At 45.0% G+C, this 17,950-nt stretch overlaps 2 protein-coding genes across 3 annotated transcripts; one reads left to right on the plus strand and one right to left on the minus strand.

Moving 5' to 3' along the window:
* Positions 1-1,745: 1,745 nt before the first annotated feature.
* Positions 1,746-14,461, minus strand: LOC120897384 (doublesex- and mab-3-related transcription factor A2). Of its 2 annotated transcripts, XM_040302231.1 has the most exons (5): positions 13,938-14,461; positions 3,108-3,465; positions 2,352-2,595; positions 2,058-2,281; positions 1,746-1,990 (listed from the first exon to the last, which is right to left on the minus strand). In XM_040302231.1, the coding sequence occupies exons 2-5, from the start codon at positions 3,348-3,350 to the stop codon at positions 1,829-1,831; spliced, it is 873 nt and encodes a 290-aa protein (XP_040158165.1). In that variant the 5' UTR covers positions 3,351-3,465; positions 13,938-14,461; the 3' UTR covers positions 1,746-1,828. The 2 variants fall into 2 exon arrangements, with proteins under 2 accessions (XP_040158165.1, XP_040158166.1); XM_040302232.1 differs by lacking the exon at positions 13,938-14,461 and having other exon boundaries at positions 2,352-2,645; positions 3,108-3,208.
* On the plus strand, positions 8,944-15,871 carry LOC120897383 (hematopoietically-expressed homeobox protein hhex). Its single transcript, XM_040302230.1, has 3 exons — positions 8,944-9,636; positions 15,124-15,323; positions 15,400-15,871. The coding sequence occupies exons 1-3, from the start codon at positions 9,168-9,170 to the stop codon at positions 15,724-15,726; spliced, it is 996 nt and encodes a 331-aa protein (XP_040158164.1). The 5' UTR covers positions 8,944-9,167; the 3' UTR covers positions 15,727-15,871.
* Positions 15,872-17,950: the final 2,079 nt, after the last annotated feature.

The following is a 17,950-nucleotide window of genomic DNA, read 5'->3' on the forward strand; positions in this document are numbered from 1 at the left end:
GTTGTCTTGCTTTCGTAGTTGCTTGGAAAATAATGATTGTGTCCAATTTTCTTGCAACATAGTCACAAGAAATCCCAAGCAAACATGGAATGGCCTTGAACTCATGTTAACCCTTCGGGCGACATTGATTCTGAAGTTGAGTAACTGATGGCGGTAGTTCCGTTTGCTTGTTGTTGATATGGGCTGTTGATGTCGAAGGTTATTTTCGCATTTATGAGATATAAATGAGGTAATTGATTTTTTGTTTTATTTCTGGCTTATATAACTACGTAATCGTGCTTACCAAACGCTACAAATGTCTTAAATGAGTTATACAAATGGGCATTTTACTTGAGTTTTGATTTGAAATGAAATTTTGATTTATTCTGTTTAGCAGCAGCAGTTACTAGTAAAAAAAGAAACGAAAAAGGATTTGTTATATCTTGCTAACCACAAATCCACCAAACAACCACTCCATGAGGCCTGAATGACTCATGCTTTCAACCTATAAGGAATCTAAAAAGACTTTAAAAAGAGTTTAGTAGACGGTAAAAGACTTACACATTTAAAAATAAAAATAAAAACTGGTGGCGCCATCTGTTGGTGGGATACCCAGTCAGTGAAGCTTTCCTCGCTTTGAGTGCTTTCACCTTCCTTCTGTACTGTTGTAGGGGTTTGCTTTGAAGTTATGCATCACAAGAACTATACCGGCGATACGATTGTTTAAATACTAAAATCCAAAGCCAACAACCAGAACTGAAGCAAGTGTGACTTGAGCAATGATCAATGGTGTTTTGATATCTGACCACATGATCATTGTTATAGATTTTTGCTCGGAAAGTTTAAATAGTATATGGGTCATGATTAGATAGAGCCAAGCGAGACGAATTACAAGAAAACGATAGCAATATAAAGATGATTTAAAAAGCGCCATCTATTGAGAAAAACAGTGAAGCTATATGAAGCTTTCTTTTTTCCCTATGGATATTTGATTTTCCAGTCGTTTAAGCTTAAACTGTGGCGCTTGGGAACTTTCAGTAGAGCTTCTATTATATGGAAAGTTTTTCAACCCAAGTCCAACAGAAAAGTTGAAATAGGTTGTGCTTTCGAAACGAAGAACAAAAACATGACTATGGAAGATGGTCAATATAATTCATAGTAAGGCATATAAAGAGGCAATTATAGACTGGAAGTCGAAGTAACATTAACAACAACGATGGCCTATAAACTGTGATGAGTATAATGGAAAGTGGACTATCCAGTTGTGTTGTGGAGTCTCGAGAAATGTTTCTGCATATATTTAAGTGTTAGTGGGTAGCGGTTACAAACAAGCCAGTCATAGTGCATCTAACAAAACCGCCCCCTATCGCTCCCCTATATAGTGCCTGAGTTCTTCATGCTACTTAAGGTCCTTGGTACAGTAAACTTGTCAATTTTCAATCTTTCCCAGAAATTTACGTTGAACCCTTTAAATTTCAATTGTGTTAGTACGAAAGAATTAGAGTCACGACAAGGACTCGAACAGATGACATTCAAACTGCATCCGGTTTTGCAGAAGTTGGCGCGCGTCGATCCAATGGTCCGATCTGAGCCCAGTTTATATCACGGAGACTATTCCGGAGTTTCCGGAGTTATTATAAGGAGATTCCTTCGATGGTTCCGATGAACTACTAGGCTTTGCCTTTGTACAAGTTTGTCCCGCTATCCATTAGCCGTTCTATTGTCAACATTGCATTGATTCCAAATGGTCACAAGCACAATTTAATCACAATCTTTGGTAATTTTATTTCAATATCAAATGCAAATCTTACGCACAATCGAACCATTATTAGCATAAAAACGAGTAACGTTACATCGGATGATGAACGCACATCACACAGTTGGGAAGAGTGCACCGCGGTGCCAGGTTGGGTGCAATATGACTGAAGGACACCGGTATGGACATCGGTAACAGCCATTTTGGATACGCAATGAATGGGGAGTAACCGTTCGGACTGATCGGAGGTTGGGTCTGAAAGTGTAAAAGAAATTGGCTGGAATATCAATTCGGTTACGAAAACACATGTAAGGCCACATACCATTGTGGTGCTAGTGCTTGGCGCTGCTACAGTTGTGACCGGTGCTGTTGGAGTTGGCGGCTTAAAGGCGCTAATATTCTGCGTCTGGCTGCACTGCTCGATCGCTTTCAGTAGGTCAGAATCACACCGCTTCAGGATGAGCTCCAGCACGGAACGTTTGCGGTGTGGAAATAGCTTTGCAAGCATGTCCAGTGCGTTCTGTGACACGGTCACATTTCCAGTGGCTAAGTGAAACAATATTCGATTAGAAATTATTCAGTTTAAAGGATTGAGAAATAAAGCTGCTATCAACACCTTTCGGTCTGCTCAGCCGCACATCTTCGGGTGTTTCGAATCCTCCAAGGCCGTCCGACGACGTTGAAGAGATAACATCGACGGAGGCGGTAGAGGAAGAGGGTGACGGTGAGGGACATGGCTCCGTGACGGTCATACCGTAAATTTTGCCAGGTGGTAACGCTTCCAGCTGTGTGCCAGTCTCCGTGGACGCTAATCGCAATGCGATGGCGTCTTCGACCGCTTGTTGGCGTTTTAGTGCAACCTGGAGTTGAATTGATTTTTTTAAATTTTCTTTGTTAATTTTGTAAAAATCTGAAATACATAAACTGAGCTTGAGTATAACAATGATGTTGTACTAGTAACTTCAGAAGTATAGTACGGCTGGTATTATTGAATCCGTACGTAGCGGCAGCGTACATCCCGACACTCATTTTCGCTCATTTTTCAGACGTACTAGATGGTTGCTATAGTACTTTACCGCGGCGTTGTAGGACAGGGCACACGAATTGTGTTGCCATCCCTAGGATTCCGTGTGAGCGCTGCACGTTCCCGCTAAGGACGGATTCAATGATACCAGCCAAAATGTCTTTATACGGGAAGAAACAGCATAGATCAAAATACTGACTACACAAAAAAAAACTCATTTTGATACTTGGTGGACTTTTTGTTCACTATTTTCTACAAATCTCTGCTCAAAAACTCTAACTTCCACACTAGCACACTCATCTTACTCACTCAGCTACACTTTTACATGCCTATCACTCGTCAACTAACCTGTGCAGCCATAATCTTTTGCCGTGACAGAATCAATTCGCACTTGGCGCATCGGCAGTTCCGGTACGAGCATAGCTTTTTGTGTCCACGCAATCCCGAGATGACACCATGATTCCGGCACCGTGCACATTTCGGCACACGAAAATTCGATCCAACACCGTTCATCGCATTACTGCCTGTGGAACTGCCGCATGGCCTACTGCTGCTGCTGCTGGTGATTCTACCGGATGAAGCACTGCTCATGCTGCTGCTGCTCACTCAATTGACCGATATTGACACAAGTACAAACCGCCACCGACCGACACCAGAAGTATCGAAGAGAATCGAACGTGTCGTTTCAGCGCGAGTGGAACAAGAACTGAAAGACGCAAGATTGAAAAGATCCTCTCGAACCATCATCGTCATCATCGTCTCGCGGCAACACAAAATGGGCTGCTGTGCGCATTCTCGCAGCTCATCGCACGCCCTCTCGACATGGGATACACACATAAACGTTGCCAGAGTATCGTCAGCTCAACCCAAAGTCATGTAAATAAACCGTCTCGGGCGGTCGGTTCGATAGAAGCGTTGGAAAATGGATAGTTATGTACTGGAGCAGTTGCAATAATTTCATTCGTCCTTTCTTCTCCACTGGCGGTGCCGCAGTGAAAGCGCAAATGCACCGATGTGGCTGTTGGTGATTGAGGAAAAAAGGAAACACAACAGTCGAGTGCATCTTCATTAAGACATATTATTTACATCGTTTCGTTCGTTGAAGTAGCGCTCTCCATTGGCTTAATGTTACATGAGTTGCGATCGTCGTTTAAGGTTCCCTGTTGTTTCACCAGAACGCTTAACCGATAATCTGCTTTTAATTGAAATTTAAATAAGTACACCTGGATTAATGCTTCGCGATGATAGCAAATGGACGAGCAGAGGGAATGATTTATGGGTACGTCATAAATCTGGATCGAAAGTATCTTCGGACATACACGCAAACCCATCGTACACGGTCCCCGATTCCCCACAAACACACACTGCTATCCCAATCCAGTGCTAATCCAATCTGATAAAACCCCTTTGGCGCGAATGTGCCATGATAACCACACCACCACCACCACTACTACTGTCGCTTGCATCGGCCACATGAAACGGACCATCGGCGGTTGGTGATCGGGACATCGGGCCTAGATAAGGCGCAGTGGCAAATCATTTCTCGATGTTGGGTGATTCTAGAAATCACGATACACCGCCGATTGTGCTAATGCGCCTGATTAACAGTGGCAAACGCGAACCACCGATTGTGCCGGATTGTATGCGGTGAGTGGACTGTTCGGGCGGATTAAGCCTACTGGGGGAGTGTGTGTGAAGACAGTGGTGCAGAGGCAGAGGAGACAGGATAACGATCGATAAGATATACAATATAAATAGATACGTTTAAACGCATTAAACGCAACGGTTGGAAGGAGTGAGAGCTCCCGTTCGTTACTAGGGGAAACGAACGCAGGAGGGGCTGCCAAGGGCACGTGAGTTTTTAATCGAGCGTACACGGCGTTTATTGTCAAATACAGACCGTCCATCCCAGCCGGCATTGACGTTTATCGCCCGCGCGAAGTGTATCATGGTGGGGCAGTAGCTATCTATCTAGCTATCTATTCGTTCGGTGTCTGTTTCGTTTTTTTTCCGACCGCCTAATCCGGGCGAGGGATTGCTTGGGGATTGGAATCGCGCACATTTCACGTTGCCCGTGTGTTCGATCTCGATAAACTCGACGAAATGTGCTCCGTAGCGATGGTTTAACGGGCAGTGGGCCAGCCATTGCCTGTGATAAGGGCAAGGGTGGAGCAAATAAGATGTTTAGGTAACCTGTTTATTAGCCAGAATACAAGGTGTGGTACAAGGAAAGCGGCCAAGAATCGCGCCCGTATCAGTGTATCATACGGAGGAGAGTTATTTATTCTATAAATAGTAGCTAATGTAAGATTGTTGCAAAACATCAACCGTTTCACCATTTCCCAGAAAGGGGGCTTGTAGAACATTACACCCTTTCTTTGTTATCTTGCTTGATCTCCGCGGCTAATCCGAGCGGCATGAACTGACAATAATCTGTTTGTTGGATTTAGCTGCTATCAAAATTTAATTAGCTTTGATTCCAAAAAAATACCAAACACGACACAACGGGGACATCGTACGAACAAAGCAGAATTGTTACGACAAACAATGGCTAATCTAACCGGGAATAAAATGAAGATAATTCCAATCATACTAATGTGTGAGTGTATCAAACTGTGCTATTGGAAAAATTCAATTTAATTCTCCCACACGTATACGCAAGCAAGCAGCAAGAAGTGTACGGCAACGGTTTATACGCAGTGTTGGCCATTTTAGGGACGCCATTGCTGAAGCGAAGTGGGCGTGGCTTACGCATTATCAAACATACCATGTTGCTTTGATGAAGCAGGGTAGATTCTCTTTTTTAGCGCTATTTTTGCACTGTAAAATGTATCCAAAGCGTTGTTAGCTGTTGATGTGAACCAATTGAGGGTGGTAAAAATGTACAAAAAGTGTTTCTATCATGTTTGAAATAGATTGCACATCATGTTTTGATTACCACAGCTTCATTTACCACCACAATTAAATAGTTTAATTTATCGACCACTCATTGCCATTACCGTGAAATGTGTACATCTTGCCTCGGTAACATCCTAAAAACAAAATAGCTGCTTTGTTGGATCATTTATGGATCGTTTTTATCGGATAAATCGATTACGGGATGTGACACTTCTTTAGTTTCATTTGTTTGTTTTGTGTTCGGGTGAGAGGTTCGGGTTCATCTTTTCACTACCACTACACCCACCGCCAGCCAGCAAGTACATCGCGAGCGGGCCCAGGATACACATTACATGCGGTATCGGGAAAGCAGATGTTGCCGGTAATCCGATACAGATCCGATACATCCAAAGCTAAGCACACAGGCGAGATTTGTGTTTGCCATTGCTACACCATAAATGCTGCTGGTGCTGGTGCACGTAAGGCTCTTCTCACCGCAGCGACTGTAGCCGACTGTAGTGCAGCTCCCTGTGTGGTCTCGATTGTGGCTTGAAAATACGCTTGATCTTAGCGCTTAAATGGATTCATTTTGGTCCTAAGAAGCCGAAAGACATACAAGAAGCACATGCAAAAACGCATAGTTTTTAAATACATCACAAAACCAGCTCCATCAGCTACAGTAGCCAGTGTAGCCTTTTGGTCGCCTTTTAGTTGCGATGTATCACCCAAATCCATGTACACCCATCCATTATCTCGGCTATTTTCGAAGCGTTGGCCGCACTAATCCGCAACACGCAACGAAATGTTGGATTTTGCCCCCGATATGTCAACGATTGGACGCGGCACAACGCTTTCGGGGGGAAGGGTCCGATTATTCTATTAACAGTATCGATTACGACACGCTATTGACACTGCGGTTTCTAGTGACGGGGCTAATGGATATGTTTTGGTCCAATTCATTGGTCCATTGGTTTCGGTGTGTGGGACCATGTTTACGGAAATGCTGCTACTAACTAATGATGCCGTCCTTTAAAGGATGTATGTGTCCTTTTTGAGAGCTTTACTGTTATTCATCATTTAAGTTTGACGCGCTTTCGGGCATATTGTTACAGAATTAAGCAGTTACTATAAGCATTAACACTTCGGTATTATTAAATAACGTTTATTATAATCCTATGAAACTGCATTTAAGTGCCACAAGCGTGTTTTTTTTTAACAATAAACATGATTCAGTTCATTTTGTTGGCGTTTTTTTTAAAGGGAAAACAAGAAATGGTATATATTTAGGAAGCGAAACCCGTTAAGACCGAACCAGATTGCAGTGTTCCCGTATTTATTTTCTTTTTTTCTTCACCCACAACTAAACACCATCCACATGGTGATGCGTCACCGCCCCGGTTACCACCGACGGCTAACGAGTTCTCGCGCCGAAACTGATCCGTAACCGAACCCATATGGAAAGTGTGACAGGTTCGAAAGGCAACGCACCACTACTTGATTGCAGTGGAACAAAGCAAAGCAAAGCAGAGCAAAAAAAAAGGTCAAGACTTGCTCCAAGACCCCGGGAAAACCCATTCGAAAGGAAAACATTCACGTATCATGCACATCCGCATCCGAGGGGTAGCACTCGCGGCTGCTCCGTGTCCATCCAAATCCTATCCAAGCCGGTTCCCGAAGCGCTGCACGACGTGTGATGGCTTCGCCGGGGGCCTCACCATTTTGCGGGTGTGCACATATGTGTGTGTATTTATTTATTTATCTTAAGCTAATTGATTTTGTGTCACATTCTGTTTGCACAACGAGCATGGATCTCCCTCCCAGTACCGTGAAAACTGGCACTGGACACCAAAGGCAAACGCTGTCTTACGATCGAGATCGTTTAAGCAGTTGGCAGATCATTACATCGCTGGGAGGATCCGATTGAAGGTACGGATACTTTATGGGATGATTAAAGATCGGTGAAGGGTTAATTGTTTTACGATCAAGTGATCGAACATCTCTTAAGCAATACGGCCTTTTTGGACCGTTACTCCTGAATAAAAAAAAAAAAAAGTGATCGAACAAGCTCATCTGTCAGAGTCGATGCTAGTGATGATTAACAAAGGAACGGATAAATGGACTTATGCTATGGTTAAATGACACACCATTGCATAACAAGTAATAATCCTGAATTGTACTATTTTCCCGCTCACATTATATCGTACAATCGATACACCAACAAACGGATAACCTCGTTGTTTGGATAGAAAAAAATCTACCACCCCTCCCAGCGACCCCAAAAAATTCGTCCCTCTTGGATTGATGTGTTTACCGATTAGAGTTGAAACTAGCCGCAACAACGAAAGCAAATCACCAGAAGAAGGAGAAGCAAAAAAAGTATATGCCCGTATGCTCGCCTCGGAAAAAGATTCCTTCGAATATTTGTTTATTCCGTTACGCTGTTCGATCAATCAAACGACGCAACGACGCAACGGGGCGCGTACGAAATTCTGCCGAAAAGCGATGTTTAAATTAAATGGCGTCTTAAGTTTAAGCTGATTCGAAGCCCAGGGGAAGGAGAGAATCACACAACTGCTGGGTGTTTTTTCAAAGAAGGAAAGAAATATCATCTTTTTTGGATTGATCAATCGTTGTGGGCGAACACCGGGATGTGGGTGAAGATCGCCGGCTTCACACATCTGGTTACACTGTCGCACGTGGCTGGAAGGAAATTATCTCTAAACAACCAGCTCCTAGCGACCGCGATTCTCTTCCATTTGTGTTTTCCGGCTCAGCGGCGACTGTGGCAATGAATGAGTTGGAGATACATGAGTTTAAAAATGGTTATTTTGTTGACCAAAACCAAAACATGGATAAGGAAAAAAGAAGGCAGACGTGAAACGATCCTCATTGCATCATACAATTGTCACATAACCTGCATTAGCAATCGAATCGGCGTGGAAGCATGGCGAATAAGACGCAAACTTGACAAAGAAAGCCCACACACCCGTCCCATCCGCCGAAATGGTTGAAGGAAGTGTGAAATGGGGGTTGTTGATAAAAGCCAGCAGCGACCACCAATCGACCATCGACGCGACCAACGCCTGGGTCGGCACCAGAGCGAAAGGCAAACAAAATGCAGGAAGAGGGCTACCGTGCTACGCAAAGCACCACACCAAAATCGGCCGCTTTATCGGGCAGAGAGGGGGGGAGAAAAAGGCTGTTATCAGCCGAAATCGAAATTCGAATTCGAATTCTAATAAACAGTATTAATGTATATAATGCGTCGGATTGATAAAACTCGTTAGTCACAGATTGGTAGCCGGAAGGTAGGAACGTTTGTTCGGTCGTCGTGCGTGTCGTATGTTGCGTGTCGCTTATCCGCCGGTCGTTCGAAGTTGTTCCGTGAGTGAGTGCGTGATTTGCACTTTCAGTGTGATGTGTTGAGCAAACCAAGTGGTTTGTGTTTTGGATTTGGATTGTGTAAATTTGTTGGAACATTTAGAACAGAAACCCGATCATAGGAGAGAGAGAGCGAAAAATAGAAAGAAAATGAAAATGGGATCGTCCAAGCGCAAATCGTCCTTCCGGATTGATGACATTCTGCACCAGCAGCGTGTGGAGCAGCAGAACCTGTTGTACCAGCATCACCATGCCAACCGTCTGGCCGGCACGAGTACCGCCAACAGTTTGTCCAGTGAACCGGGATCGTTGACACATTCTGCACCGAGCAGCTACAGCAGTGCTTTACAGAGTCATGGCATCCCGACGGACTGTGCTGGTGGTACACCGCCGGGTTCACCCGTACTCGCATCACCGCTAGCCATCGGTTCCGGTAGTACTGGAGGCGGCGGCGGTGGATCAGTTCGATCGGAATCGCCCAAAAAACCAACTGCCATGTATCCGGGGCTGCTGGACTTTTCGAAAAACGTCATACCGATCCCGCTGCAGTTCGGCATGCCGGCGTTCAATCCACTCAATGCGGCATACCTGGAGCATTATGCGTCAGTGTTACATAAAGGTATGTATTTGGGAGATGTTGTGCTTGAAAAATACATCCTTTTGAGTATCCTGTTCAATCAATCATTAATTTTAATCTCGCCAACACCATTAAACCCCTTGATTGTGTTTACCGAGCGAAATGACTTTTTGCTCTGCAGTCGGTGGTAATTTCGGTCTTAAAACGTGATTCAAAGGCTTACGATTACACCGATACGCTGCTAATCAGTGTATCGAAGATGTGTAATAATTATTTTTAGCTGCATTTGCGAAATCAAACCAATAAGTTTGGGCCCATACCGTGCGGAAGTGTATTAAGCACGGTTGTAAAGGGAGAAAAAAATGCCGATCAAAGCATTGATAATGCGCTGCTATTCCCTCCTGCGTTATCGTTACCCACCGTTTCCGACAACGACAACAAGTCCAACCATCGCCGTCAACGGCACGTCCCTTCGGAGGACAATTTTCGGGGAGGGCCCTTTCCAAAAACACCATTCGGGCGCTTTAGTTGCCATTCAAGTGGGCCAGATATAATGTGTGAAAGCGAAGTGCCTTGTGCGTGACCTCCGCTTTGCCAGCTAATCCCCATACTCGGAACCGATACCTTCCCGGGTGGTGGGCCCCGAGAATGGGGCAATTTGTTGCCACAAATTCACTTTGTACTCGCACAAACGCACAAAACATGAAAGGAAGCCGCCCCAACGAGGCATCAAACGAGTAATCTTTCACCTGCAAGATTTATTAATGGGCCGCACCGTTACGCCAAGCTAATCGAGCTGCCAATTGATTTACAGCTATCGGTGGACCATCGAAGGGTTTGCGCTTGCGAGCAATGTGTGCCGGTGAGCGGAGGGGCACACATACACAAATGGGGTTGTTGTTATTTGCACGGGTTTGGGGCGCATTTTCGGGTGATAAGGCACCCGACATGGAAGCCGTCGGTGAGTTTACCACCATTTTTGCCACCAGATGCAGTCGGTTCCGCGGTTCCAACCGGTTGCAGAAGTCTGTATGTATGATGGGGAGCCTGAGATTGATGCTTTTATGACCGCCGGACTGGATTGCCTTACTTCCGTGTGTCATTGCATGGCGGTTTATGGTGAGGGAAAATCGATGAAAAGGTCTGTTCTGTCTTACAAGCAAGGACTGAATATCCGGATGTGTGGTCCGGCATGACCAAGATGGTCGTTACGCTTAAAAGAACAAATAGAATAATTCGTAACATGAGTGAGACGCTCCGGCTTTCTATTGCTGAAATCTAGCTGACTTCATGTTTAATTTGCCCTTCCGTCGCATTTCATTCGGGAACCATTCTAAAAACCATGGTTACTATGATGTTTTCCAAAGGTTAAGATGGAGTTAAAAGGGATCTGTATCTTGACCAAGGTTGATAAATTGCTATCAGTCACTTTCCCAGACTCAATTGAAGAGGAGCGGTAGTTGCAGTTGCCTAGATACAACGGTTGCTCTAATTTATTTCATGAGTGTGCTGCTCAGTAATGCGTGAAATATGGCAAAATGTTCTACTACCATCAAAGCAAACCACAATTTTATGTCATTTATGACCAGTGTTGCGAACGGTGATAGTCGTCGACATAAAATTTTACAAAATGATACTTTTTGAAGCATCGCATTCTAGATCCACGCATTCATTCGACAATCACGGAAAAAAATATCATTTGACACGATGATATTTTTTCTGCTACAATCATTTGACTTTTTGATTTTGCCGTACAACAAGTGAACTAGATCTTCATCGAAAATGGGTCCTTTTTTCGTGTTTTCGCGTGAATTTCTATACTCCTGTAAGAGAATACCATTTTCCTGGTTCACTGAGTGAAAATATCAAGTGGTTTAATGGCTTAGTATCGGTAAACGCACGATTAAGCAGTTCTGGATTCTCATAGAAAAATGTCAAATGACATTCATTCTACATTTTTTGCAATCATGTCATCGCAAAAGCATTGATTGTTAATGCACAAATGATTGTCGCTTTTGGAAAGTCGTGTCATGGTAACCATGAATATCATGATCAAAAAATGATTTTGACACCCGCTTACTGCGAATATCATAAAAAAATGTCGACAATTAACAACACTGTTTATGACAGACGCTTCGATCGATCGAGTTTGAGAAAGTGGCTGTATAGGTCGGTTCGTCCAATGTTCAAAAATCTTATTTAAGCAGTCGAAGAGGACAAAGCATCATACAAAGTTTATACAAAGCAACTATTTCTTCCTCCAGTCAATCTCGATAGACATCCTCATCTCTCATGACAACCAAAAGCAGAGTCATAAATCCACTTAACCCACAGTCTATCTTGTAACATTGTAACTTGGAAGGAAATTGGAGTGGGAAATTGAAAGGAAATATAGGGGTTTTCGGGGGTTCTCATAATGATGGGACACTTTCTTGATTCTTTCGCACTGAGAGAGACCTTCATAGGACACTACGGTACCTTTTTTGGACATGCTCATTCGTAATTCCTATAGGATTCTTAAGGAGCCTGTCCAAAAAGGGTGCGGTAGAGGTCACTTTCTGTCATATAAACTTTACTTCCCATAAGAAAGAGTCAAGAAAGTATTCCAAAATTATGAAAACCCCTGAAAACCCCTGTACTGTTTTGTACGTGTGCTGAATAATATGTCTTTTTATTTATATTTATTTATTTATTTGTATATAAATGATACACGACACGGACTACACTTTGGTGAGCAAGATCAAGAATGAAATCTCTTAAAAAGTAAAATAAGACCATGCCAAATGTTCCTTTATGTCACAAACAATTAAACTACAATCGAATCCCACTGAATTTCGGTCAGTTGTAATGAACTCCAACGGCCGCCGTTTAACCGGCAGTCAAATTAAGCACCAGATAAACATGTGGTAAACCATAAAAAGATTACACCATCGAACTAATCTCGCTTCATCGGCTAGTACCTATCGTTGTGTGTACCCTCGATACACACACACAGAAGTATGAATTCGAATTCGATCGATCTACAATTGTGTACGATCATCACGAGACGGTGTGCCGATTACAGCCGTCAAGTCGTGTCGGGTCGGTGGTCGGTTGTATTACAACCGTGTAAGCAAATGCATATGCAAACAAACGCTGTCTGATGCGTTCCTGCCACACTGACGCCACGTCGCGTCAGCCTATTTGATCGAGCGGCGCGAGGGGAAAGGGAACCCAGTTACAAAATCCTACGCCGCACCAAGAACCGATTGAACGCGTGATCGTCTGCGCTTTGTATGAGGCCTTCCCGAACCCCCCCCCTCGCCCTGCAAGAAACGCTATCAATCTGAAATTAAATAAAGCGCTCCTGGCGCCACATTCAAATCCCCAGCTCAAACAAGTCGAAAAGCTTTTTATTTGTTGGATAAGTTCTCCCGACGGGCTTGTAGCTGTAAAATAGGCTCGAAAGGGCTGCTAGTGGTGCTAGCGGGGCTGCAGCCAACGATTGCGTCGATAGACGGCGTTCGAAAAGGGTACTCAGAACAGTGGAGCCGCCATATAGACGGGAAGGATTAACGTGCTGTTCATCTTATCATAGGTTACATACCTATCTGCTCTTCTCCTCCAACTCACCCACCCTTCCTAGAAGGGGTATTGGTTTACTGGAACTGTGCCATTCGTCGTTCGTTCGTCGAACCGATCAATGCTTGCGTTTGGGCTGCTTAACTCGATAGAAATTATCACCAAACTGTTTTCTGCCGATGTCATCGATACGGCTTGCGATGTATCCAAAATATCTTCCAATCGTTGATAAACCCCCACCCCGACCCGACACGCCAGACAGACGCCGCGGACGTCAACGCAGTATAACATATAAGGGTTACAAGAAAGCACCCCGACCGACCAACCGACCGATTACATTCTAATTACGCGCCCTTTCCAGGCTGCAGTGGCGATCGATAGGGAAGCGAGTAAACTATCTCACCTGCGTACCCACGAACGTTACCCAATCGAGTGTGATTCTAATCATGTTATTTCTCCCAAATGCGTCCCACCCTGCTCCAACTACTCATCATCATCAAAAAAAAAAAAAAAATCACGACCAGCGCGGGCTGTTTATGGCCGTGGATGGTTATCTATCAACCCTGGACGATTCGAACCTTGTCATCCTGCGCTATCAGGGATTAGGGATTAGCTTTTTCTCAGGTACGATCGGTGACAGGCGGCACTATTGGAGGGGAATAGAGGTGAGACACCAAAACCCGTGTGAAGTGGCCGATGTTCCCGATTGGCTCCGATTAGCAGGGGTTCCTAATCGGTCGCTCGCGTTTGACAAACGATTATCAATTTGACATTCCGCTCACCTTGATCCGTAATCCGTGGGTCCGAAATGGGGTGTGGATGGGTCGTTCAGTTTGGAAATGTTGCTATTATGAAATTTCCTATGAATTCCCAAATATTTCAGTTTACGCTTCACATTACGCGACTTCTTCACGCGTACTCTATTGAGCGTATCATTGTCTCGTGCGCTTGCCAACTCCATCTGCTTTCGATTAAACCTCGGTTACCAGATTTCCGAACGACTAAACCGATAGATAACAGCTGTCTGTATCATGGTGTGTAATACACACTTCTCCCAGTTTCTCCGATATCAGCTAATGCCGCCTGTCCGTGGCTTTCCTTTTTTCGCTGCCCGTGTTTGCCGCGGTGCGACCGGTGCGACCTGTTTACCGTCTTTATCGTCTCACTCGATTAGCGAAAATTGCACCCTAAATGAACTGTGATTTTGTTGCCATCGGGCAAACAAACGTACACACACACACACGCCGCAATAACCGACAATCCCGACCGGCCTCGCTCAGTTCGGCTCGGGTCTTCCTCACTAATCCCGCCATGCCTGACACCTCCGAAAGTTACCGCCAACTGTGTTTATCGAGGTGAAATAGCGAAGCAAACAAAACCGGAGGCACACAGTAGTAGGCTGAGGTAACTAGGGGCTACTAGCACCGTAAACCTTGGGCATCGGTTTACATTGTAGCGTGTGCTGTTAGAGTGTTGAGACATGAAGAATACCTCCAGGGAATACCGAAATCCTTGCCAAATGTACCGTACCGTGCATACCGGATAATTGATACAAATTAAATCAAGCTTCCGCTCCCGGCACTGGCGGTCGGGATCGATGGAAAAGACAAATAACGCAACCATAATAAGAGCAACGCACCGCCTACGGCACATTATTGAGATTCCTTAGGATGGTGCACTTCTTGTCCGTTGGACGTGCTGGACGTCTAGGCTTCGTTACGTATTCGGAACAGGAAATGGGTCTGTATTTGTTCTCATTTCTATCCGCCATCCTTGCGAGATTGCATTGCAGTCCAACAAGCATCGGACCTTTTGCGCTTGTTTGGTCACGATTCTGCAACCAATTCTTTCTCTAGAAATGAAAAGAAAACGAAAAAGTCGAATAATATTGTACAAACAAAAAAGTCGCCCCAAAAGGTTCCTTCTTACTCATGACGTTGTTGTTTTTTTCTCTCTATCCATTTGCAGCTTCCCCGCGTGTTTGGCCCTTCTACCCCCATCCGTACAGCTATCTGCTGCCAACCTGCGGCTCCAAGCGCAAGGGCGGTCAGGTCCGATTTACGCCCCAGCAGACGCAAAGTTTGGAGAAACGATTTTCCAACCACAAGTACCTTTCGCCGGAAGATCGCCGAAATCTAGCGATTCAGCTGAAGCTTAGTGACCGACAGGTACGTGTTCACCCTTATCAGTGCTTCTTTGAGGAAAGTGTGTATCGATTATCAAATTGTTTTCTCCATTCCGCAGGTTAAAACGTGGTTCCAAAACCGTCGCGCTAAATGGAGAAGAGCCAACAGTGGCTGCCAGCAGTCGACGGACGTGCTGGGTTCGGCCGATGGTTTGGGTGATGCGTCGAAAGCCTCCTCCGGAACGGGAATGTCCCGCACCCAGAAGTACTTGGGCGAGAAGGACGACGAGGACGATGATGATGAAGGGACGGCTCGGTATGGTAGGAGAACCCCGTCCTCGATCGACTATGATGGCAAAAGCTCGGACTGCTACTCGGACCGTGGCTCGAGCGAGGATCGCGACGAGGAGGAAGATGATCCCGCTTCACCGATCGATGTTATATAGTGCCCGCAAGAGGGGTAATCACCAGGCGCGTCCACATTGTACATAAGCCATTGAGTGGGGTCGAATTAAGCGAGTGTCTTAGGGTAAGGTTAGGTAGAAAATGTTAGTAGTCCGTAATTTTGTGAAATAAATGTAAGAATGTTAATTATGAAACACTTTAACAAACACGTTTTACGGACGCCCCGTACAAAGCCATCGCCCAGCGGTGTCGACCTTTGCTCTATAATTGATCGCATTAAACGTCATCGGTCGCGGACTCCACCCTGCGATAAGGCAGCAGTAATCGCAATGATTCTAATAAATCACCACCATTTATTGGCTACCCCGGGGCTAGCCGGTGTCCCATCATCAGCGCGGTATGATCAACACACGGATTTGCAGTGTAATTCTTCCTTGTAATCAGAAAAAAGCACGCCTGCACGCCCGGTGATTCACGTTCGCTGCACGTTTAAGCCATTTTAACGCATTGCAGCTGACGTCAACGGTTTGTAGCAATGGCAAGTGTTATACCAAACCATGCAAACCATCAAACGCTGATTACTAATCGATCGTTCGTGTGTTTTGGAGTTGTTTTTAAATTCCTCCCTCCAACCTCCCCTACGTGAGATAGCGCATTGATCGTTATCATTGCTATCGTTCTAGAGGGGGAGGGGGACTCCATGGTGACAAACATCAATCTAAGCACGCGTGTATTACCACCTGTTGAGCATTGGACGATTGCTTCTGCTGTGGACCTTTGGCCGTGCGCGGGAATACAATCACACCCGCCTCCCAGCCGGGCAGCCCTGCTATCCCTTCTCTCGCTCTCTCTCTCTCACACACACACACACGGACCGTTTTGGGTCACTCATTCACAGCCATTTACAGCTTGTTACCAAAACTATGCTCCGCATTTACCAAAAAGGGATGATGATGATGATGTTATCGACGCGTATCGCTTATCATAATCACCTTTCGATTGATAAATGGAACCCGTTGTACCCGTGCATGCTTTTGTGCAAGATTGTGTGGACCACGGGGGTGCTGTTAGGTAGTTGGGTACGGTTTCCGCATAGCTTAGTCGCTTGATTTACGCTGTTGTTTTGACTGCACCTTAACCTCCGCTTCGCTCGATCTGCTCGATTGACAGTCGTTTAATCACCCCCCACCCCCCATCAGGGTGGGGGTCCACGCCGGGCCTCTAATCGGAGGCGTATAAGAGTAATTGAATTTCATAAATAGGTACATTGAAGGATCGGCTTGCGATTACATTGGGACATGGGCCAGGGCCAGTGGGTAACATCCTGCCGAGGGCATATTAGAATGTTTCGCCATGGTACGAGCGTGGGCTAATAGGCCGTAATGAGCCTCTACTCCCGGTCCATTAACGCTGGTCATTGGCGATCGATCATCACACAAATTACCTTATTATTGGTGTATCTGTTTCCCTTCGCTTCATGCGGTAAAGGCAAGCGACACCAATACCTTGAAGAAACAAACAATTCCCAAACGAAAGTCGTTTTATTGTCGTGCTTTTTGCATAACACTTTTCACAAACCATTCCGATTTGCGGCTGTATAATTCGTGTCGTTATTTTCATTTCACTACATTAATTACCATCCGTATTCCTCCGCCTTTCAAATCTGTTTGTCGCTCGGTAACAAACACGTGATCCCTCTGTTTTGCCTGTTAAATGCTCTCCCCGGTCGTTGGATTGTTGCTGTTGATGATGCTTTTGTCCGGCAAAAGTTAATTAATCTCCCTCTCCTCCCCTTCAATGGTCGGTGAAAAGTTGTCAGCCAATTCATTAAAATGCGATTACACAATGCTGTGTTCTTTTGAGTTTCTATTACAATTTTAAATCGCCCTGTTTCCGCGTAGTTCCCATAAAGCACAACGGTTTGGTTTAGTTTTTGCAGTCCCCTATTCTCTCTCTCTCTCTTTCTCTCTCTCTCTCTCTCTCTCTCTCTCTCTCTCTCTCTCTCTCTCTCTCTCTTTCACTCTACCCATTCACCATCGTTCTGTGTTGCTTCATCGTTGCTGTTGCTGTTGCTGCTGGAAACAATGGCATGCTGCGATTGAGGTGGTTCATCATATTCGAGGTTGAACCGTGGTGAGATTCATGGCTCTTCTTCTTCATCTACCTCAAATTCGTACCGCCTTTGACTGAAGGCGGTTGACGGTGAGGTGGGTGAGAAGGTAGCGGAGGTGAGCTACAGACCTTACAGACTCCCAAATCCGTATG

Source organism: Anopheles arabiensis, chromosome 2, assembly GCF_016920715.1.
Source record: "Anopheles arabiensis isolate DONGOLA chromosome 2, AaraD3, whole genome shotgun sequence".
Taxonomy (NCBI): Eukaryota; Metazoa; Arthropoda; class Insecta; order Diptera; family Culicidae; genus Anopheles; species Anopheles arabiensis.